Genomic DNA, 25,833 nt, shown 5'->3' with positions numbered 1-25,833 from the left:
GATGGAAGTGGGGTGGTCAAATGATGGCTGAAGAATCAGGTACAGTGACTCTTCTTATGGACTTTGCATTTAATTGTGAGTGAGAGAAGCAACCTGTGACCCTCCAGATGTCTCTTAAACTACAGATCCCAGCATCCTATGTTAGGACTTGTATTTTTGATGACATCTGTGTGGCCACAGGTGGGACAGCCATTTGTTTTTAGATATGTTTGCTCAGCAGCCACCTAACTTGCTAAGTAGTCTTGGTAGTTCAATCAAGCTGAATGATTTAATTTTGCCTTAAATTATATCATTTGTGTTATCATGCTTGGATTTCTATCTGGGAATGGTGTACATATACATACATTAGACAAATGCACTTTCTGCAACATTTTATCCTGGCCGCTCGGAACCACTGAGCTTGCAGTTTTATTCCTGGACGATGATTAATGCTGCCGAGTAACAAACCCAGTTTGCATACCCATTTAGCCCTGCCTTAATCCAAGGTTTGGTGGAAGTGAGCGGAGCATTAAAATTAGACTGTGTTGTTGGATGGCTTGAGTCGGAATCAAATTGCGCAGAGTACAGTATGCCTGTGTGGCAAGGAACATCAGATCTGCAGTATGACTCCACACAATTCAGATGACTCAATTCAAATAAATTTGCAACGGGGGCAGCCTGACAGTCCATTTTAGCAGCCTGTGTGCCTCAATCTTTCATTACTTGAAAGATTAGTAATTACATTACTAATAGCAAACTATAGGGAGTCAGCAATAAAGTCTTAGGAAATGGGACATTCCCAGTGGAACACTGCAAGGCTCAAGCCCTTTGTGAGACATGTCATAACCTCAACACTTCAGGTAAAGGGAAAATGGGGTAATATGTCAGTTACAAATACAGGTATGGGATCCGTTATCCAGAAAGAATTACGGAAAGGCCATCTCCCATAGACTCCATTTTATCCAAATAATCCAGATGTTTAAAAATGATTTCTATTTTCTCTGTAATAATAAAACAGTACCTTGAACTTGATCCAAACTAAGATATAATTAATCCTTATTGGAAGCAAAACCAGCGGGTTTATTTAATGTTTAACTCATTTTCTAACAGGCTTAAGGCAGGAAGATCCAAATTACATAAAGATATGTTATCCGGAAAGCCCCAGGTCCTCAGCATTCTTGATAATAGGTCCCATACCTGTACAAGTTGTTGGGGTTTTTTTCTCCCGTCTACAGAAGTGGTTGCGCTCTGTCTTTCTGTTTAGCAAAGTGCGCACCCAAAATAGTTCTTTCTAGAAAGAATTTCTAATATTGTTTTCCAAATTCCTTCGTACTTAAGCAGGTTAAGCATATGGTATGTGTAAGGTTAAAACCTACAGAAAAATCAATGTGACACGTCAGCTATTTAAACAGCCTTTGGCATTGTTAGTTGTATAGCAAGACTGGAGTGTGGTGCCGTTCAGGATACAGAGTCTGAGGATTTGTGAGCTTTATTGAAAAAAGAGTTGTTTTTTAATTTGCTCTACACAGCACAGAATTAATTTGTATAACTTTAGAAGAGAGGAACAAAGTTTTAGAGAGTGGTGGAAATTGTCAAATCAACTGCAGCATGAAACAGCACATGATTAAAAGACTTGATGTAAAACCAAAAATACTGTTATATTATCTGCAGAAGTTTACTTTTATCTGGGGAAGTGCTGTGTTTGTTATAAAGTGAGAGTGTCAATTATCCAGTGATCACAAACCCTTTTCACTCTATAAACCGCATTATTTGGCCCAGATTCTAGAGGAAGGAAACCTTGCCTTGAACATTGTTGGCTTGTACAATAGCATTCATTCTGATTTCACAAATCATTACTGTTTGTTAGCCCGTATCTCTCAAATCAATTGTTTGGGAGTAACTAAAACTTCTCTTCAACATGAAACTGTATTAATACTTATGTTACTCCTGGTTTCATATCTGCTCCCCATTGTTGCTCCTATTGGCAATAACACATGTTCCCATACCTCCAAACTATCCCTTTTTTTCGCAGGACAGTCCTGATTTTCAAAGCTCAACTCGCTGTCCCAGATTATTAAAATGTATCATACAGACTTCTATTCACGATGCGATAATGCCCGGAGCTCACCCAGACCAATGCGTCGTCCTGCTTGATCGCTGCTCTCGCGATATGCCGGTCACTCCTTGCCGGCTACTACATCAGACTCACAAACCACTGTGGAGCGCTGATCAAGGACAAGCCAGGAGTCTGACACAGTTAACATCAATATTCGGCTTTATTCACGCATGTGAGGGATATTTGATCATCGCTCCACAGCGGTTTGTGAGTCTGATGTTATTAAAATGTCCCCACTTTCTCTTTGATCTCCTGCACTGAGAGCCCAAAACAGTCACCAGGTGCACTTCAATACGTTTGTAACAATTTAAGATAAGCAAATGTTGATCAAATTGCCTATTTGTGTACCTTGCCCCTTAACCTTACTGTGTACCGTACTTCTTCTTTATTCTTCCTTAAAGCTTTCAACACATCATTCCCTTCTGTCTTGATGCTCTCTTACGAGAAGGGGTTGTCCACTAGTTATGTGCAGGTCGGGATTTCCCTGACCCTAACTCGCCCTCCTTTGGCCCGTACCCTCCCACATCCGCACTTCTGAGTTGCTTTTATAGACCCGCGCCTCTCGTCTCGCCGATGATGTCACAAAAGGGGTCGGGCAAGCAGGCTCAGCGTCTATAAAAGACTAACCTGGAAATCGGAAGCCAGCATTTGACTGTGGCGAAGAAGTGTGCGAGGTCAGCCCGAACCCAACCTGACCCACGAGTAAATCTGCGGTTATTGGGTCGGCCCGCACATCACTATTGTCCACCTTTAAATTAACTATTCGCTTGACCTAGACATGGATATTCTGAGACAGTTTGCAGTTGGTTTACAGTTTTTGTTTTTTATTTTTTGTGTTTTTATTTTTTTTTATTTAGCATTTATTTTTTTTTTCAAGATTCACTCCAGTTTTTGGAATTTCAGCATCTATCTGATTGCTGCGGTTGTTTACCTTAGCAAAGAGCAGTGGTTTAAATGAGAGACTGGAAATGAAAAGGAAAGCGACTGAATAGAAAGATGAGGAATAAAAAGTAACAATAATAATATTGTACGCTCACTGAGCAATAGATTTTTGGCTGCCGGGGTCAGTGACCCCTATTTTAAAACTGGAAAGATGCAGAAGAGGATGGCAAATGATACAAAAACAATGAAAATTAAACAAGGAAGACCAATTGCATGGTTGCTAGGAATAGGACATTCTATAACATGCTAAATGTTAATGTAAAGGTGAACCACCCCTTTATAAACAGATCCTTCCAAGGCCCAACTATGCTTCCTCTTGTGTTTTCAACTGGGCTGAACAAGGAGAACATAAAATAATATGGATTAAGTGAATACAAGAAAACAGTTACATTTTAGGAATCCATGAATATGTGGATTTGAGATACACATCTGCCAGGGCAAACACTTGTCAAGGCTACTATACCCGTTGCATTTATTTTTGGTTTTCTCTAATTGCCTAAATCAGGGGTGTCCAAACTTTTCGCAACGAGGGCCAGATTTGACGAGGTGAAAATGTGTTGGGGCCGACCATTCAGCCTGACATTCTTTGAACTATTAACATCATTAACTAATTTAAACAAGGAATCGTGTAGCCGTAACAGTAATATTTGGGCACATTAGTGAAATGATCTGCCTAGAAGTATGCAAGAGCAGCGTGTCACTACGTGTCTATTGCGAACAGCTTCAGCACACAGGCAACAGCATAGACCAAGTGGCAGATCATTTCACTTATTTGCCCAAATATTACTGCTACAGCTACGCGATTCCTGATTGCACTGTGCTGGTTATTATTAGTTTCATGATGGAGGCTGAGGGCCAGTGTAAATTTTAAAACGGGCCACAATTGGCCCCCGGGCCTGAATTTCGACATGCCTGGCCTAAGTAATGAAGGTTCAGGGTTACTTCCAAGCTGCACGTTAAGGATTGAAGCCAAGAAATCTCCATTAGTGTAGAATATGCACTATTTATGTTATATAATATTTTTAAAGTTTCTCTAACGCTACTACTGTGTAATTTCTCCACCGGTTGTATTTCTGTATTGGATGAACTATAATTCTTATATTGTTGCCATAAAGAAATGTGCTTAGATTAAAATGCAGTACTGTTCAATCCTTGTACTGCTCCATGTAAAGTACAGAGAGAAGGCAAAGAAAAGTCCGTCTTACCAGCCTCTCCTTTTTGCAGCCCTGATAACAGCATCAAGGACATGAAGATACTCGCATGAGTGACAAAACTTCAGAATATGAAAAATAGATTTTAAACATGCCCATAAGCTTAGAATATCATTATGGAATATGAAACCCCCTGCTGTGCACATTCTTCATGTTTAACATAAAGGCTTTTGCCTCTGAAATAATCAAAGAATTGCTGGCTTCAGAACTTGACCTTCTCTGTGTCTGATGAACACTCAGATGTTTTTTTGTCAGTGAGCCCACTTTGTTATATTATTCTTTAAATGTTTCAATCCCTTTTCCACTACATGAAGCATTTATTCCTTGTAAAGGGTATACATTGCACCTGTTTGGTCTACTTTTTATTAATTCTGGGGAAAAAGATATTCCCTTCAGTACAAAATTAGATGAGGTGTGGGATTCGTTATCCGGAAAGGCCGTCTCCTCTAGACTACATTTTATCCAAATAATCCAAAATTTTAAAAATGATTTCCTCTTTCTCTGTCATATTAAAACAGTACCTTGTACTTGATTCAAACTAAGATATAATTAATGCTTATTGGAGGCAAAACCAGCCTATTGGGTTTATTTAATGTTTACATTATTTTTTAGTAGATTTGAGGTATGGTGATCCAAATTATCAAATGATCCATTATCTGGAAATAGATCACTTAACTGTATATGTATTTTGAAGACATCTGTTCTTTATTCCGGCTATGGAATGAAGTTAGTTGAGAGTCAGATGGAATTTTTGGGAATGCATTTAATATATTTGGAGACATTTGTAAATCTACCGTCTCATATCTACATGACTATTTAGGATCAAGTCACTTTAGTAAATTACTCAAGACAAGTGTGTGTTCAATGGTGTGTTTGTGTGTGTGTGTGTGCCAATAGGAGATGTTTCACACACCCCTCGCTATGCAAACTACAGGTATGGGACCTGTTATCCAGAATGCTTGGGAACTGGGGTTTTTCTTCATACCTTAAATAGACTAAAATGAGATTTAAACATGGATAAAACCCAGTAGGATTGGTTTTGCCTTTAATAAGGATTAATTATATCTTAGTTAGAATCAAGTACCAGGTTCTGCTTTATAATTACAAAGAAAAGGGATATACTTTTTTAAAATTTGGATTATTTGGATAAAATGGAGTCTATTGGAGACAGCCTTTCTGTAATTTGAAACATTTTGGATAATGGTTTTCTGGATAACTGATCCCAACTTGTTGGTTGCTTTGACTCTTTATATAATAAAATATCAATTGAATAGATGCTCTTCTGAAAATAAAAGAACTGATGGAAAATATCATTGTAGGGACTCATAGGGTTAACACTTCCCTATGGCTTTAAATGCCTACACTTCCTTGTTCTCTAGTTGCTGGGCCAAAGCCCATGTATCTGTTTATCTTATTAGTATAATGTGTACAGTGTATCTTTGGCCCAGAGGCTGATGACAAGTTCCTGACACACTTCAGTATTTTGCTGGGCAGTGGGTGGAGCGTGCACTTTTCCCCTGCCACTCCAGGAGGGAGTGGATGCACTGGGAGCCTGAAACTTAGGCCAAGTAAACGAAAGGCTCAGAGGGTGGTGAGGCCCTTGGTGAAGTCAGGGATGCAGGGACCCCGTAAATGAGGTATAGTCAGGACAGGGTAGTTCTCTGTAACAGCACTTTCAAGGAAAGTGAGGCAGATAGAACTAGTGAGCAAGAGCAGCCTGGCTCCAACTAGGAGGGATCCTCAGGCAAGACTGGCCTGTAGTGTAGGAATCACAGCCTAATAGAGATTTATGGTTAGTGATTCCCCTAATCCAAAGTGTGGGATTCAGGTCACGGTAGGGAGATCCTGAGGGTTCATCTATCCTAGGGTTGCCACCTTTTTGACGAGTGGCAGACTGGGTGAGGTGGTGGGCCAGATGAAGTGGCAATCGCCGTTTGGCTGATCACTGCGCCATTCACTTTAAAGCCCTTTAAAGGCAGTTTTCACATGGACAGACCTCCTGAAAACCAGGCTGTTCGGGTAAAAAACCAGACACGTGGCAGCCCTAATCTATCCATGTGGTACGTGATGTCACAAGGTGCTGCCTCTGAAATGTTGTGCTGGTGCCTGACATTTATGTGATAAATCAAAGGATTGTGAGTATAAAACCCTGATTCGCACTTTAAGAGAATAAAGTCTGTTGCTATTTGTTTGGTTCAAGAACCTTCTGGCGTCCAATTCTATTAATTAGTTACACAGCACAAGTGAGGCGTAGTTGCACAACACCATTCCTTCACATTTTCATGTAGCAAAGGCCCATCCTGTGGAGAGAGTGCTCTGCCTGTTTCCTAGCTGGACAAGGCCTAGCCTAGATGGGGTTACATCATTTTAGAGTGATTTAACTTAAACATCATCAAGCTGCTTAACATTTTGTTCTGCTCTTCCAATAGTTTTTTTTTATTATTTCACTTGAACGATTTAAATAGTTGCTTTTCATTTTGCCATTGCAATCTATCTGAACTTGAAAAAAATGATCCTGTACAATTTGAGTAAATTGAAAGATGAGTAATACAAAATAGAAATAGCAATACATTTGGTAGCCTTACAGAACATGTATTTTTAGATTCAAAAACTTCGAATTTCAAAGTAATTTTTGGATACTTCGACCATCGAATAGGCCAAAATTCGGTTTGAATTGAAAAAACTTCGAAAATCGAAGTACTGTCTCTTTAAAAAAACTTCGACACTTCGCCACCTTAAACCTGCCGAATTTCTGATTTTGAATTCATTTGTACAAATGTTCAACTTGTAACTTATATAAATGTTCTTTATCCTTTTCTGACAGTTAATGGAGGTAAAAATGGCAAGAAAGAAGGCTTGTCTGGAAGCTCCTTTTTTACATGGTTTATGGTGATTGCGCTCCTCGGTGTGTGGACATCTGTCGCGGTGGTGTGGTTCGACCTTGTTGACTATGAAGAAGTTCTTGGTGAGAATTTTTCTCAATATTAATATTAAATATGGAAACATTTCATTGTTAGAAGGAAAAGTTATACTATTCTGGGTTTCCTCACTGTTGCTATCAGTAATGGCTGTCCTGTAGACCTCCAGTAGAAGAAGCACTACTATACTTTATATAAGCAAGCTTCTGTTTAGCCATGGGGGCAGCCATTGAAAGCACAAGTTACATAGCAGATAACAGATGCACTCCATTGTATTCTATTACAGTGCTTATCTGTTATCTGCTAAGTAACCTGTGCCTTTTCTCCTATTTATATAAATTAAAGTAGTCTTTTTAAAGCAAACACATAATGTTTACCAATGCAGGTCAATAGTACACGACATTTTAATATTTGCTTTTATTTTTTGGTGTTACTGTTCATTTAATGCCTGATTATACTGTAATTGTATATTAAATTGCTCCTAACTTTAGCAGGCTACCCTAGCTGGAGTGTGTTCCTGTTATAACCAATTAAGTTTTCCTTTCAGTCAGTTGGTACCACTGAATCATATTACAGGGGAACTATCGCGAAAATGGAAATTTAATATAAGCATCATCCCCCTGAAATAAGAAACTTTCTAAATACATTCAAAAATTAAAATCGCAAAGTCTTTATTAAAGAATAACTTACCGAAACTCTGCTTGCGCTACTCTTCAGAAAAGCCAACAGGGCGGCGATCCATCGCGCGGCGCTCGATTTCTCCTCCCTGGCTATCTCCTATAGAAGGCAGGGAGGAGAAATTGAGCGCCACATAATGCATCATCGCCCTGTCGCCTTTTTAGAAGAGGAGCGCAAGTGGAGTTTCGGTAAGTTATTTTTTAATAAAGACTTTGCGATTTTAAAGTTACATATGGTGGTTTTTTTCCGTTCTATACAAACATTTTTTTTAAAAAAAAATTGACGTTACTGGTCCTTTAAATGTCAAATTTAGTCTTCTCTAGACAAGCAGGAATTTCCATATTTCTGCCAATATTAAAATTTATTTTTTACATTAATCCAGCCACATAACTAGTCATAAAGATTTACTGTATGATGAGAGCTGGTTTCAGTTGTTTTTCATTAATTTGTTGAACTTGTATTGCATACGATTTGAGTTGGAATATTCCTATTTAAAAAGTATTGTTTTATACTTAATCATTATCAAAGATGAAATTCTCAATATCCAATCATGTTCGTTAACTTAATTACATCCCTTTTCAAGTCTTTTATTATTTATTATTATTTCTTTTAATGTTATTGTGTATTGTGCTGTAGGAAAATTATTTTTTATACATTATTTTTAAATATGTATATTTTTAAATTGGTCTCATTGGAAAAATCTCCATGCTAAGCTAGCCAAATTTCATAGCTAGCTTTTTCTATATAAAATCCAACGTAAGGACTCTGGTTGTGCCAGTAATTATAAATCTGTCTCCACTGGGATTGATGTAACCAAATAGGGCTTGCACACATACAGATACATTGTGGCCTTTCCATATGCATCATCATGGAATTTTTACTACCTCCTTATGTACTGACACATCTCATAATGGGCACAAGGAAAATTTCCATATATGTGCTGCTGTATGCTGACTGAGCTAATTTTCAGTTATAGGTTTAGAATGCACACCTTAGATCAATATATTATACAATGTGAGTGTCCATGCCATCATCTTTACTTCATTAGCTACGGGCTTTTTACTTCTGCATCTTCTGAAGACTAGGCCTTAATGGCAAGACCCTAGTCTTAGACTTGAAACTAGTCTTTCTGTATAGTCAGGTCTTTATCAACAAACTGCATTGTAATATAATTTTTTTAATAACAATAACTATGGCCACCAATATATCCAACAAACGAATTACCAGCTTATCCCCAATCTTTGCAATAGCAGGCACTCCTTTCAAAGGTCACACCGTATAGACCTCAATTGGCATCAGCAAGAAGATAGTGAAAGGATGCCATAGACTGCAGAGCTCTGCTGCGTTAGTGCTTTATTGTACACACGACATGTTTCGAGTCACATGGACCCTTTCTCAAGTGTGAGAAAGGGTCCATGTGACTCGAAACATGTCGTGTGTACAATAAAGCACTAACGCAGCAGAGCTCTGCAGTCTATGGCATCCTTTCACTATGGCCACCAATATATATGGTGATGGTTATTGCTAATTTAACATAATGAACTGGTGGATATTTGCTGTTGGCTCCTGACTCCGTTGGCAGCATCTTGACCACCATAACAAACAAGGGAAAGTTGTGCCCACCACTATTTTTTAAAAACCATTAGGCGGGGGTGCAATGAGGGTGTGACCACAAAATACATATAGTCAACTACAAGAGGGTTGAGTGCAGAGGACCTCTTGTAGCATCTTGACCACCAGTCAACGCCTAAGTAAGAGTTTGGTTATCTAGCAATTCGGAAGACTGGAAAATTCTGTTGAATGAAGGCCTTATCAAGTTGTGGGTGCAGTTCTTTGACTTATGGGTCTGCACAAACCCCCGATAATCCTTCTCTTGGCTTGGGGCCAAATAGGAAGATGAGCACAATTTAGTGAACCACTTGGGAGGTCAAAAGACCCACTCACTCATTTGTCAGACTTGCCAAATGTGGCAATTTACCCATGTATGGCTGGCCTAAGGCACTTGATTAACTCGCGATCAGAGAATTATTAATATTGTAATTATATAACAGCCAGTCAATGTGTTCATTGTTCACGTCTATGTACTCTACGTATTCACCTCATGATGATTCTGGAATAGTTCTTAAGGGTAAATTCCGTTTCAGTAAAGTTACAAATAAAAGTTTCTATATTTTTATCATGCATCCAGCCAAGGCACAGGATTTCCGTTATAACTTGTCAGAGGCACTTCAAGGTAGGACATCGGAGTAAAACAACAATTTCTATATTCCTCACCATTTTCTCTCCAAAACTTTTTTTTCTTCATGTCTGGTGATGTGCTAATCTTTTAAATAATTTTTTCCATCTCCATCATTTAACATTTTTCCTTTCATTCTTTACCTAACCAAGTGGGACAGTGTTTTATTTTTAAAGGAATGTGTAACCTGTGGTTCTTCAGCAGTAGCTTCCAATCTTCAACTATAAGGGTTCAGAAGAAGCTGAATGGCCTGGGGTGGGAAATCCCTCATTTAAGATTTCTATATGTTTTTTTTTTAACATTTTAGATTGTGGAAAGGATTCAACATTTGAATAGGTTTAGTTTTTCTCACTGGGGTATCATGCAATTTATTTTTAATACATCTATAACACTAGGCAAGTACACTGGTACATAGAATATCAAAGACCTAGGCTGATCAATTAAATTAGAATAAACTTCTCTCTGCTTTTTTTTCATGTTTTTTTTTTTATTAATTTGTTAATAATTGTGAGTTAATTTGTGAGTTTATGGTGTGCAGTACATATTTAGTCATACTGATTATAATGTACACCCCTTAAAGGAGAGGGAAATCTACCAAGGCAGTTTATTGCCAATCGATTAACCACAATAGTACAAGCTAGAATGCTTTATTTATTTTGTAGAAGGCTTTACCATACCTGAGTAAACAACTATAGAAGCTCGCTCTGTTTGTTTAGGATAGCAGCTGCCATGTTAGCTTGGTGTGACATCACTTCCTGCCTGAGTATCTCCTAGCTCTAGGCTCAGATTACAGCATGGAGGGGATTTGGGAGAGGGAGGAGCAAACTGAGCATGCACAAGCCATGGAGGTTTAAGATGAAAACAGGAAGTCTGATGCAGAAGCCCATGTATACACAATAGTGTGTGTAATGTGGGGTTTCTTTTGACAGAGGACTCAGAGCTGCATGGTGTATTTATATAGACATTTCTGTTAAAGCTTACTTCTTTTTAACTATTCCTTTAAGTTTAGGATTGCCACCTGGCTGGTAAAAAGTATGCTTGATGCAAATTTTATTAATAGGGTATATAACATAAAAATATAGAAAGGTCGGTGTTTTTTAAAAAGGTTTCAACCATTATGGGATCTTTAATAAAACTGCAGCTTCTGCCCCCCATCCAACCATTGTTCTCAGTAGGACTGACACTGTCCGTCTATATCCTTGTTGACTTTTTTGTTTGCAACTTTTGTTTTCATGACATTCCCTTGTAAGCGAACCTGTAGACTATTTAAAATAGATGAGCAGAACTCTGGACCTACAAACACATAATGATTGTAATCACCCTGGGGACAAAAAGACATTCTTTGCTTCTTCCATGAGTAATATACTGCTTATCTCCTTTGTTAGGGAAACTCGGAATTTACGACACAGACGGTGACGGAGATTTCGATGTTGATGATGCCAAAATCTTGTTAGGCAAGTGAATATTTAATCCTCTCCATGTTTGCATTGTTTCATTTTGAATTGTTTGTTGTGCAGCTAGTCTAATTTTGAAATGCACCCACAATATGTTTGCTCATGTCATCAGATGCAACAAGTCCAAACTTGGATATGTGTTGTGTACTATGGTTCATGCTGCCATGCTAAAAAGTTTTTGCTTTTTATTTCACTTATTTTTTTATTTTTATCGAACTTGTAGGATATCAAATGGTATGACATGCATTTATGAGTTATTTACTGTGTTTATTTTCTGCATGATTAACTTTTTGCATTTATTTTTTATTTTTATTTTGTGGCATTCCAGAATGTCCATTTGGCTCATGTGACTTATGTTTGGTGTGTGCAGAAGAAGGCTTAAATATGTAAAGAAGCATGATACAACAGTAAAATAGTATTGAATATAGTGCAGAGTATTCCAGAACCTTAACTTTTGCTTCACTGTAGAATGCCATCTCCCTGTAAGCTGCCTTCAGGGCACCAATAACAGTGTCTATCCTTAAAGGAACAGTAACATTTAAAAATTAGCCTGTTTTTAAGGAATGGCAATATAGTTTACTGTTACCCCTCATTAGTTTATGTATAGCCATGGGGGCAGCCATTCAAGCATAGGATAAACAATAGATAACAGATAAATTCTGATGAATCCCATTGTATACTGCAGAGCTTATCTGTTATCTGTATGTGCCATTTCTCCTTTTTTCAGCTTTGAATGTCAGTCCCATGGCTACACAGCAGCTTGTTTATATAAACTATAAGGGCAGAGACATGTTGCTATTTCAGGAGATTAGTCACCGAGCAACAAATCGCTGCTTCTTTGCGCGACTAATCTCCCCGAACTGCCTTCCTGTCGGCTAGAATGTAAATTGCTGGCGGGATGGCACTCGGAACGCTTAGTTTTCTGAAGTCGCCTGAAGTTGCCTCACGAGGAAACTTTGGGTGACTTCGGGAAGCCAAAGCGATCCGAGTGCCACTAATCTCCACGAACTGCCTTCCCGCCGGCTAGAATGTAAATTGCTGGCGGGAAGGCAGTTCAGGGAGATTAGTTGCCCGAAGAAGAAATGTTTTGTCGCTGGGCGACTAATCTCCCTAAATAGCAGCTTGTGTCTCTGCCCTAATACAATTTCTTAAGCAAACACACCAGTTTTACCAGTGCTGGGCAATAGGACATGATATTTTCATTACATGAAAACACTTTCATTATTTGGTGTTCCTTTAAACCAGTCATTCATCTACCTTTGTAACGCTAGATCGTACTTCTGTGATGGTTATAGACAGGCTCTTTGGCTAGTGTCACTGATGGCGATTTTGTGCATAAAATGTTGCCTTCTGCCCATCTCTAGTATGCACGGACTGGCACAACATCCTCTTGTCAGAGCACATATGGATATGGGGCATGTGTCGGTGTGAAGGAGAAAGTATGCATTTTTGCACCAAAACTTGCCCTGTGGGATGACTAAGGCAGTTGTTATACCTGCTGCTGCATGCTAAAAAGGGGACAAAAGGCAGCGGAGAAAATGAAATGCTTGGCACTAGCATTTACCTTGGGTTTAAGATAAAGTTATTTATGATTACCTGAAGTCGATTTATTTGTACATAAATATTACATATAGGTACTTTCATGACATCTGGAGAAACCCAAACATTTCCAAAACCTGGCAGACTATAAGTTGGCACTACTTGATAGCAGCCTCTTTTCAGCAGAATGTTTTAAACAATCTTAAAGGTTTATTAGCACTTTCAGGCTTAATTTGGTTGCTTTTCTGAAGCAAATCTTCAGTAAGGGCTGAACCACATGGTGCGCCTTTTTCAGATCCGACGCGAGGAGAGGAAGCGCATGCTGCGAGACGGATACAGCGAATATAATGTAAGTAATAGGAATGTCGGACCTGCAAGCTGCGTGCATCGGACGCTGCTGTCAGATGAAGACGCGGCGTTCACATCAGCTTGTAGGTCCGACATTCCTATTATTTACATTGTATTTGGCGCATCCATCTTGTCGCATCCGCTTCCTTTCATCTCGTCTGATTGGAACAAGCCGCACCGTGGAGTTCAACCTACTACCTGTCTGACTTTGGATCTTGTGACTCCCACTTATTTCTTCTTGTAGAATGTAAGCTACAATGAGCAGGGTCCTCTTTACGTCCTGTATCTCTAACAAACTTTATAAACCAATGCTAAATTGAGAATCTATTTTTATTTAGGGATGGGTTGTAAAAAAAATAATCCCAAACTTTGAACATCAAAGCACCATTTGATCATCACCATTAAACATCATTACAAAAATGGAAAGATTCCTCATTGATATGGCCGTGTTTGTGTAACTTGTCAGCAAAGCAACCAAGAGGCCAGTGGTAATTTTGAAGGAGCTGGAGAAATCTACAGCTTAGATAAAATAAACCATTTCCTTTAGATTACTAGTTATAGGGTATGCGTATACCTGGTTAGAGTATGATTGGCTGCAAATAGCCAACAGTATAAAAGGGAATGGCCTTTGTATCTTTACATGCATGTTTACACATCTTTATTTGCAATGCGATTGCCTTTATGCTGCACTTCAATGCATGGCTAGTGGTTGTTTCTCCAGAATACATGCTTTATTTTATCATTGATCTAGAGCATTCATGCAATGTCATTATTATCATTTCCATATGATTGCCCTTTGTGTCTGTGATTATTGTTCTTGTGGTTATTGCTTCTATTTTGATTGATAAACTCTGCCTTCTCTTTATATAAAAGAAACTTGAGCTGCTTTTAAAATTATTTTTATTTTATTATTGGTATTTTATTTGTTAATGGTAGAAAGTAAATGTTAGCAAAAATTGTAATTTGTCTGGCATGTGGGGGAAATTCAAACTTTAAATCCTGCTTAGTGTAGGATATTAGACAGGAAATGAGATTTTATGTACCAAGACATGGATGCCAAGAATTGACAGAAATCCTATTACTTCTCTTTCCTTCTAGCTTGATTCATTAGAATTACAGTGTTGTGGGTCAAGTGTAAATTGGGTACCAGTTAACAAAGAAAACCTATAATATAAACTGTGAGTTGGTTGCGTAACTAAAGAGGGTTTGGCCTTCGGTTTACTAATTCCACTGTTCTGTTAAGTTTATCGTGTGCACTTACACGTTTCTCTAGATTTAAGATAACACAAATGCTTATAAATGCATCACTTTTGTAAAAAACATTTAACAGCACATCTCCAGAGTCTAGGCATTTTGTTCCTGGGGACATTAATAAATCCAAACTTAGGAGACAAAACCTCACAAATTGCTTCCCACTGATTTGAATGGTCAAACTGGAACAAGTTGAATCATTAGTGCATGCACCTTTGATTACAGTCAGTTGCTGGTCTAATCAATGTCTTCCCCCTCTGTGTTTTAAATTATAGGGTTTATTTTTGTGGAACTTTATCTGTTTTGTGACTTGGCACAAACTACCTTTCAAATTTAGAAAATGAATGTTTTCCTCTTAAGAAGACATAGGTTGAGGATTGGTTAGGGTTTAGTTTTCTTTTAAATCTGCTAAAAATCATTTAAACATTAATCAAACCCAATAAAATAGTGGAATCATTGTATCATTGTATCTTAGTTTGGATCAAGTACAAGGTACTGTCTTCTTATTACAGGGAAAAAAATTATATTTTTTAAAACTGTAATACAATTTTGATTAAAATGGAGCCTGAGAAATGGCCATCCTATAATTAAGAGCTTTCTGGACAAGAAATCCCATACCTGTATTGGTTTTAGCTGAAACTCAACCAAAATATTGATCGCTTTGTTGGTAAAATCTCTATACCAAGGCACCATTGTCTTGCATGAAAATGATTATCCTAGTTTTAAGTGATATTCCTTGGATGGAATATAAAATATGTTTTTTTTTGTGTCCTGCCAGTATGTCTCCCTGAACTCCTCCCTCCAGGAATAGCTTCCTCCCCTCCTAGTGATATCCTACTAGTGATATCGGGCCCCTTAGTCGCCTGTACTCTGATTATCTTTAACATGACAGGCTGTTCTGTGCCTATGTGGGTAGTCAATATAGGGAGGACACAAAGGTGACTAGGGACATGGGGGTATGTTTTTAAAGCTGATCATATATACAGTGATATTGTTACAGGTTTGCATAACTGTTGCCTCAGCTGGTACAACTGAAGACATTTTCAAGAGAATATCTTGTGATCCACTTGTATAACAGTAGGTCTGTCCAGACAGAAAATCTGGGCTGTCATTGCCTACCGTCAGCCCTTGAAGACCAACTACTTACTAAATTTTCCTTCAACTTTCTCGTTCATCCACTTCTTTGAGCGATCAGCCCAAAAAGCTGAAAAGGACTAATTGGCAATCCATATCACCGACCTAATTAAAAAAACCTGTGATCTTGTCACTTAACTTGGAAGGTGACCTTTGTATGATAACCTTGGGCCATACAAGCCTATGACTGCTATTTAGCTATCCATCCTGACAAAAAAAATTCCAGGATTCAACTGCATCACTACACTTTTTGAAAGAGTCAACCCAATACATAGAAAATTATAGTTTTCAGTCAAAAACTCGAATTTTCAGGTTAAAAAAACCTATTTTTTTGTGGTTTTATTTAAAAAAAAAACAAAAAACCCCAAAGCTGAAAATAGCTTGAATCTGAAAATCTAAAACCTGTCATGGTCATGGCAGAGGTCCCTTGAACAATTTCAAAATGTTTTAAGCCTTCATGTTCAAGATTTTTTCTGTTGGTTTAGCTCAAAAACATGATTAATTCGAACATTTTCAAGTTTTTTTTCAATGGCAAACATGAGTTTTCGGGGTTTTAACCCCGCATTCACTGATTTGAAGTTTTTCTATTCGAGGTTTTTTTTATGTGCCTTTAAAGCTCTGGCAATGGAAAGTGAGAATTTGTTACAGCTTAAAATTTATTTTTTTTCTCAAATTTTAACATGCAACCTAGTTTGAGATTCAATCGGGTATTTGCCCAAAAAAAACCTCCTCATTTATGGATACCTTTTATAACTAGCTGTATTTAAAGTAATTTAAAATGTGTTAAATAATTATGTGCTCATCATTGACATCATTTGGTCAATTTGGCTGATTTTTACCTTTGATCATCCGTAGATCTATAGGCAGGCAGTATTGCTGTCCAATCGATTTACATTTGGTCTTTCTGGTCTAATACTCCATAAATACTGATACTAATAAGGAAGGAGAGAAGGACCTCCATTCCCTACCATTTCATTTAGATCTGCTGGTTTTGATGATGGCATAATCCTTTCCATGCAATTGGGGGTACACCAGACAATATTTGACTTTCTAGCCCATGGATAAACCTAAATCAAGGTCCTAATAAGGGTTTCATTTATTACCTAATCTGATACTAAAATGAATTGGTGTAGTAACCGTCATGGATGATGTTTTTTTCTAATATATATCTCCCCAGGCGTGTATGTGATGTGTACTTGTTCCCTTATTCTTTAGTCGGAATCAATCCTTATAAAGCTATTTCATTATGTACTTTTAAATTAATATATTATTTGTATTATTACAGCAAATGCTAGTCTGTTGGTAATGCAGTACTACAAATTTAGTTTAATCTATACCCTATGTGAGTTTCTATTTTTGAACCATCAAATCTGCTTCATTTTTTTGTTTCCAGTTGGCATCCTTCTATCCTTTTGCTTTGTCGATTTGTTTTCATGGAAGATTGGTTGAATGAAGACTTTCATCAATCCCTTTTCATTGCTAACCTTCTCTGTCGCTCTAATTAGACCTTTCTTTCTTTCCTTTTTTCCCCTTTTACTCTTTTGTGTAGGCCTGACCAAAGATGGCAGTAGTGTGAATATTGAGTCGCTTGAGGAAGTCCTTAACATTTTAGCGGAGGAAAGCTCAGATTGGTTTTATGGCTTCCTCTCCTTTCTATATGATGTAATGACTCCTTTTGAAACACTAGAAGATGAAGAGGGAGACTCCGCAGACGATGTTGATGGTACATCACAGAACGAAGGGGTTCAGGGAAAAAAGACCTGTATCGTTTTGGATTTGCAGAACCAGTAAATTTACCACATTTTGGAAAATTTATATTTAAAGTAAAAAAAATTAAGGCACAAGATTTGGGATCTTCCAAAACCTCGTGGACAGTCTATGAAGGAGTATTGGGTTACTGATAAACACAGCTGTAGCTCTTGATTTATGGATTCCTTTAGCAACTGAAAGAATAATGATACAGGTCTTCATTTAGGTCATGTACAGTCTTGTGATGTGTTTTTTGCTTTAGTGTTTATTTGGCTGCGCTAAGCTCAACACAGCTATTTCAATATGGCTGAGGAGGGAAGCACTAAAGAAGTCAAAGCACGAACAGCATTCTACCATGTGGCACTTCTGGAAATCTATGGCACCAGTCTGCAGATATAGTGTTGTAGTCCACAGGCAAAGAGTGAAGTGCTTAGGCTGATAGTTACATAGTAATAGGATGACATGAACCCTACAGTTACATAGTCATAGGATGTCATGAACCCTACACTTGGGGGCAGATTTATTAAGGTTCAAATTGTGTTTTCTATGAAATTGAGTTTTCGAGTTGATTTTGTTTGGTCGAAAATCACATTTTCAGGTTAAGAAAAAAGTCTTGAAAAGACCATTTGAAGATGTTAATAGCATTCATGATGTTTGAGTTTTTTTGGAGGGTTTTGGCCGGAAAATTCATTTGAGGTATAAAAAAAACTCAAAAATTCGACCTTTGATAAAAAAACCCCTTTAGTGACGATAATCTTTATATTTGGAGTAACACCAATGAAATGCCACATGCACAGAGTTGGCTCAGACATAACCTTTCTGCTGAAATGTAGGCTCTTGGATGCAATTCCTAATTTTCACTTGCTTGGCCGTGGCACACATTTGGCATGGCTGGGGAACTGTACATTTTCTTCTTTCTAAAATTTCTGTAAATCCTAACACAGTTTTGTAAAACCCAACTTACAAAAATTGCAGCTGTTTTCAATAAATCTTTCTGTTGTTTTGTCCTGTCATGCTGTTTTACTTAAAACTAACTGTATTAAAATCTTACTGGGTCTGACTGCAAGTGCTTCTTAATGAGGTGCTGCGTGAAAAAACATATTTGCTAAGCTTGTGTGTGTGTGTGTGTGTGTGTGTATGGTAACCATATACAACATTAATTGTGTCCCAAGGATTATGGGCAGATAAATCCAAACCCTGGTTTGCCTGTCTTTGTCATTGCTCAGAGGGCTTGAGTATATAAGAGCTCTCAGTATCACAATAACGTGATTCCCTAGTTGATTAAAACTTTAAATTACAGACACGAGTATTCACCAATGAGAATACTGCTTACCAACAGTCATCTTGTTGTTATTCTCATACAGAGAGTGTTGGGTAATGTTGACTTTATTATATTACACTCTAAGCAAACGTAGGGAAGGAAGACATACTTCTTTGGCGCTAGGACGTCTTTGTTCTTAATACAGTTGCAGGAACAAAGAACATGCAACATACTTACACAGGTTTGACAATTGTTTAGCATTTTAATGTAATTACCAACTCCCAGCATGCGTTAACCCTGCCATTTTACGTATTCCTTTAGAGAGTGGTAGGGTAGAAAGACCAAAAAATTAAAAATAGTAGTTGCAAGTAAACTTTCTCTTTGAGAGATGACAATCCTTTACAATATAAATTCCATATATTCAGACTTTTCCCTTGGCTGGGAATAAGGCAGGGTCTGTAGCTTTGCCATTTTACCTTGATATCAGAAATATCCTTAAAAATATAATGTTGTATGCAGTTTCAGGTTATTTAGGATTTTCCATTGCTAATAAACTTGTTTGAATTGTAAATAACAATACAAGATACTGAGGAAATAACAAGAGAGATATGGCAAGACAAGATACTGAGGAAGACATTAGGTTTAGAACGAGTACTAGCAACAATCATAATACTCACTTCATAAGTTGCTTTTCATTGACACCTGTGCTGTTTATCATCTTATTCAGGCGATTATCTGCCAAATATTTGCTTTCGTTCCTTTTTAGAGCAGTATCGGGGCTATCCATACAGATTACTATTTGTATTACTCTATATGGAGTAAGTCCTAGTCATCTTTCACTTTCTCATTTAACCCACTGCCTAGGGTAAACAGGGCCTAGCAACCTTTTTACTAATGTCATATCTCCATATTGGAGAACTGAATTTAAATGCAAAATTGTCTCCTAATATGTCCTTGTACATCATAATAAAAGTTAATTTAATGGCGAACTGCCTGTTTAGCCCAACTATATAAAGAGGGGGGTCAAATTATTTAGCGCAGAACCCGATTCAGTATTCTTCTACAATAAACTTATATGCTCAAGTGCAGAAGGCCGGCATACAGTTTGAGTAGATGCTGGCTAGTTTGGTTGAAAATCCCAGACTCATACTCCTTCCTTACTATGTTCCTAACTTTAATTGCATGCTGATGCTGCTCACAATACTGAATGCACAATTTAATTTGGACCAGTTCCCATCCTGTAGAAGGTTTGTCAAACATTTTTTCTGTAGACAGACCGTTTTGGTATGTTTGCCTGTTTTTATGATTAACTGATCTTAAAACTGTCTGTCTGCTTGGGTTTTGCCTGCTTCTTGCGATTTTTTTATTTTTTTTTAAATTAGAAAAAATACGAAAGCCTTTTCATTTTATGAAAGTGATGGCGTAGAAAACGAACCCCAGAATTCTGTGACAACCCTCAATATTAAGTAGATTTTATTGTTATTGTGTAATTTACAATTAATATGTACTGTTTTTATTGAAGTGCTGTCCATGTACGAGCTGCGATAGGTGCTCAAAGCCCCCACCTGAGACCAAATCATTTGTAACACTACTCAAAAAATCTGATCGACCGGATTATGTACTTTTAATCAATGCAAATGCTCCATGTGGTCGCCGAGAAGAGGGAAAAAATATATAAGGATTCAGCCTTTTTCAGCAGGATCTTAATTTGCATATGTAAATTAGGGCTGGGTAGGGAAATCACGTGACTTTTCTTTACAAAAGATGAAAATTTTTTCCCACTTTTTTCCTTTCTTGCTCCTAATTTGCATATGCAAATTCCGATTTGGTTCAGTATTCGGCCGAACCTTTCACCAAGGATTCATATATTATAGAAATTATATGGATAATTTTTAGGTCAACCGCTCCCTAGCTAATGATCTGGCTAGATCAGCAGCACATGTGGATGTGAATGCATGCAAGAGGTAGTCTTCATACAGGACACAGACTTGGTGCAATGGGGGGGGGGGCAAACCAAGGTGTATGGAGCTGCTGTACCTGAAAGAATGTAGCGCTGATTTAAAATGCTGGAGCCGCCTTCTTCTAATATACTCACTGGTTACTCAAAGGATTACCAAAACTACTTTGGATGCATAAAACCAAACCAAAAATTAAGCCGTAAGCAAGTATTTAGACTTGATTTATATATTTTTTAAAATGGGTGTACTGTATTTGAGTATTTTGGGGGCTTTACTAATCACTTCTACCTGTAACTTCTGTATACTGATCAGTTTCACACTCTATTTATTTGGCAGTAGGAGCAGGATATCCTTGTCTTGTATCTAATATTAAAAAAAAGCCTTCAGGGGAGTCACAAAACCATTTTTTTTTCATTTGGAACCCCTGGCAACAGTAAGAATTTTACTTGCGGGAGTCTTGCTGTAGTTGACTGACTAGAGCCAATTGAAAAGTAAAATTCTGGTATCTTGGTAGCTATGTGTATCTACTACATAGTAACATTTACGTTTGTGAATTCCCACCCATGTGATATTCTCTAACTTGTGCCATCCCCATGTTGTAATCTTTGCATTCCTTACTTAAACCTGTATTTTATTCTTCCAGAAACAGGATCAGGCTTATGTCCCAAGTATTAAACAATTGTCTATATATTCTTCTTTTGCTCTTTGTTCTGTTACGTGTTGCTTGGCACTCTATGTATTTACTTGTAATTCATTTCCATCTTGTAAACATCAGGATTCTCACCAGGAAAGATAGATAAGAAAGAAACCAAGGCACGAGGTACTTTGCATCGTTTTGTGTTTTTCTTGATTAGAGATATGTGCATGGTTTTTGCTTGACTCCAGTCTGTCCTGCCTGATTGGAGAAGTTTTTTAAAGTCTGAGAATGGCACGAGATCTGCCTTCCATTTTATGATGTCCTGAAACTATTTATGAAGAGATGGGATGGTTAACAATGTAGACCCCTCTGTGCATGTTTTGCAAGATTTTACAAAAGAAGGTTGTTGACTTTATTTAACATAGTGTGTCAATATCAAGAAAAAGAGGCTATAGCATAAGTATAAGTTAATGGTTACTAATAGTTGGATATGTTTCTAGTCTATTTGCATGTTTTTTTTTTTTGTTTTTTTTTTAAACATTGTTTGGTAGAGGCTACTACAGATTTGTAATAATTCATCAGCATGTCGGTTTTTATTATATAGTGCTATATTATAGCCCTGCTTAAAACTTACCTATAAAACACAAATTGGGTTGATTTAGGTATTGTGCTATAGATTTGTTTATTTTTGGGGCTATGTGCATAGTTGCAAATTAAACCAGTCAACCACTTTGTAGTAAGTCAAAGAGAAATACAGCCCAAATAGAATATGGCTAGATATTGTTCATTTTATATACTGAACATTCTTTACCAGCCCTGCAGTTCAACAGCTTATAACAGTCTATACTTTTATAGTTGTCTATAGTGGCTCCCTATATTCTGATGTTGGGCCATCATTTGTGTGCCATTATGCTCTGTGTGTGCTCTGGTTAAGAAGCTGATATTGGGGATTCTTGGATTACCAGAAATGTGATGCTACATGGCTGTTTATTCTTATGCAGAATACATTGGTCTCCGTTCTGCCAAATAATGTGAATATGAAAGCCACACTTGTATCGAACAGAACACAAAAGAAATTGTATTAAAAAAAGACATGGAAGGTTGGAAAGTACTGAAAAGAAAGATGAACATGAGAGGCACCTGGGAGAAGTAAAAAATAAGGTGTTTAGGAAATGAAAGAAAAGGAAATGTATTTAGAAAATGGTATAGTGGGACAGGCTTTTAAGGGACTGGGAAAGCAACTGCAATAATTACAAGATCGCTGGGATTAGCATTGGAAGAATGTGTATTTGCTATACAGTAGGGACAAAAGTCTGAGCCAGCCACAAAGGACTGTGATCTCATGGCTACAAAATAGGCAATAGTATAATTGGCTTTGCTAAGACACTACGGGGCCTATTTATTATGCTGTGTAAAAAGAAATTTACTGCTACTAGTAGCAGCTACTTGCTGTGGCTACAAAATGCCCAAAAAGTACCCTGAAATAGACAATACTGAGAATTGCCTCTACTCTAACACATGTAGTGGCAGATTTTTTTAAAGGTAGAGTTATTTTTTCCATGTAAAATTTTCTTAAATTAGAAATCATCCGAGTTGTGAGTTAATTCGAGGTCTATAATTCGACCTTTGATAAATAACCACTGTAGTGTCTTGGCAAAGCTAATTATCACTATTGTCTATTTTGTAGCGGTGACAAGTAGCTACTACCAGGGTTGGACTGGGCCGGCGGGACACTGGGAAAAAACGGTGGGCCTCTAGATCTGCACCCTGGTCTTCTTCCTGCCATGACCGGGCGGTTGCTGCAAAAACTGTGCGCAAGCTTGTGCGCACACGCGGGGTAGGGGGCCCCTGATATTGCAGCCCTGGTGGGCCCTGGCCCCCCGTTCAACCCTGGATGCTACTAATAGCTCTGTGTCTTCATTTTCAAACATTTATACAAACAAATACAATTATTGTGATAGTGTGGTTCCAAATAACATACATAACACATTTCAGAAGGCTTAGGATCCCTCTGCAGAATACAGTGGTACGTCCAAATTGGCCAGATGTGTAGATCATCCCGTTCAATTCACAAACCCTACAATGCACACAATGTCTCTGCATGTAATTTACTGGTAACCACCATTGCAACATTCTTTCATGTTGGAGTAGCACGCATTTCAGCCCTAGTATGTTATTCATGGGATACATTTACTTAAACTTGTATTTTTGTGATTGAAGTATATTCTTGTTCTGTTAACAAAGGAGAAGCGCCAGGAGAAATAGTCAAGACAAAAACCAAGGCAAAAGGTATTTTGTAGAGTGGTTTTCTTGCATTGAATGGGTTTGTGTGAGTTTAACACCATACCATGTGGTCTCTATTGCCTTAATTTACGGGGAAAAAAACAGATCAAAAAAAGTATGTGTTGGAAAAGTTGCGACAAAAAAATTGTGACAATTCAAACAGTGGAACTTTTTGAATTGTTGCCCGAAAACCAATAATTTTTCAGATGAAAACCAATGTCATCCAGCCCCAAACCCTCGAAACTCATGAAGACAAATAAACTCAAATTGTAAAAAGCACATCTACCATTGACTTTTAAATGACAAGTTTTATCAGGGGTAATTTTGGATTGGGATTTTTAGCAGCTTTGGAGCATAATAAATCTCTAAAAATTCAAGGTTTTTTTGCCCCCTCGAATTATTCTGATATTTTCCCTTAACTCAACCAGAAAAAAAATTTGAGGTTTAATAAATAGTCCCCATAATGTTTAGAAAGAGTAGTCTGAGTATAGATTCTGTTAATTAGAATGGTCAGAATGAATTGGCTGAAACTTAGGGTAGATTGGACCGTCTTTTCTGTCATCAGAATAATAGTTGATGTCTGCATAAAAAATATTCTAGATATTCCTTTACATTGAGTCTAGCCTAGTTAGGAACCTTGGAGTTCTCATTATTAAAACATATATATATATATATATAGATATATATATAAATCACCAACATATTCTGCACCGCTGTAGAAATGATCAGATTTATCAAGATCAATATTACACAGAGCAGAATGAACCTGTAAAAATAGTGTTGTCCCCTCTAACACTGTTGAGTTCTGCAACCCTTTGTAGTAATGAAATCTTGTGGTCCTTTGCCCCCAATGAACATAAAGTATAGAGACGAACACTCAAAATGTTTTGGACGCCCAGCAATTTGTCATATGTTGCATGTGTATCTGTGCCTGCCTCCAGGAAGCTATTATCCTATATAATTAAGTTGAAGTGTCTCTGCGTCCAGTCCCTGTGTCCGTGGGATTGCGCTACTGCGCATGTGCCCCACGGACCTCTAGCGCCCGTTAATTTAATGGGCTTAATGTCTAGTATTTGTAATATTTGCATATTCTTTAGAGCTCTAAATAAAGCATGGCCTTTGCCACATTTTTACCAAAATATACACTGACCTAACATTACTGTAAAAACAGTCTATAAAATGCATGTTTTTACGTTGTCGTTTGTCTTTGGGGGTAACTAAAACGTATGGCTTTAAGCTTGTTGTACCCTGCTATATGTCATTCAAGTTTTTTTAGTTATTTATTTTAAATTCCATTGGAAATTATAAGGGTGACTAGCGCGTTTCTGTCACTAACCCAGATTTTATTTAGTGTTCTTAGTTGCTGATTTATCTAATACTGATTTCTATTTTAAACAAATAAAAGATCAAGTTACAGAGGGGATAAAAGAGCAACTTAGAAAGTTGAAAGAAAAACTATTTCAGAAAAAAGAGCCAAAAATTGTGGAGAAAAAGAAACCAGTAAAAGAGACAAGTGAAAAGGCCAGGAAACCACAAGAGGGGGACAAGCCCAAAAAAGATAAAAAAGACCAGGAACGGGAGGAACCACGACGGAAGAAAGACGAAAAATCAAAGGAACCCGTGAAAAGGACCACGAGTAGGAAGGTAACTGAGAGGGAGAAGGGGAAAAGGCCAGAGAAGAAAGACAACAAAGATTCAAAGAAAGATGACAAAAAGAAATGAACCTCCTGTACTAACGCCGGCAGGATGGACTGTAATGTTACCAGCAGCTTCTCACACACTCATGTCTGGGGGGATACACTTAGGGCATTTGCTCGAGAAGCTGCTTCATCATAACAGCAATTGCACTGACTGCTTGAGTAGGCCAAGAAATGCAAAATTATGCTTCAAAGGTCGGTCTCCTTTAGACATGTACATAAGCTACTGTACAGTGCTTATGCATCTATTTGCAAATGGATTAACTTGCAGGGTTCTAGAGCAAAGCTTTGTTTAGTAGCCAACAGGATGTGCCGCCTACCCTTTCTAAGGTTCTGCTTTCATTGCGAGAGAGGTAGATTGCACCAACTGTGATGCTTTCCTAGTTAAGTATTTATGCAACTAGCACACGTGCTTTGGTTTCAAAATAAACAGTCATTGAAA

The 25,833-nt window shown here is 37.7% G+C and overlaps 1 protein-coding gene across 1 annotated transcript; it reads left to right on the top strand.

The window, feature by feature from the left end:
• On the top strand, positions 1-25,833 carry asph.L (aspartate beta-hydroxylase L homeolog). The gene is given in 6 exon segments (NM_001114837.1): positions 1-39; positions 7,073-7,213; positions 11,466-11,534; positions 21,550-21,594; positions 23,656-23,700; positions 25,100-25,833. Coding segments are annotated over 6 exon segments (633 nt in total). The 5' UTR covers positions 1-23; the 3' UTR covers positions 25,417-25,833.

The sequence above is a fragment of the Xenopus laevis genome, chromosome 6L (genome assembly GCF_017654675.1).
Source record: "Xenopus laevis strain J_2021 chromosome 6L, Xenopus_laevis_v10.1, whole genome shotgun sequence".
NCBI classification, from domain to species: domain Eukaryota; kingdom Metazoa; phylum Chordata; class Amphibia; order Anura; family Pipidae; genus Xenopus; species Xenopus laevis.
This window is presented reverse-complemented; position numbering and strand designations above follow the sequence as displayed.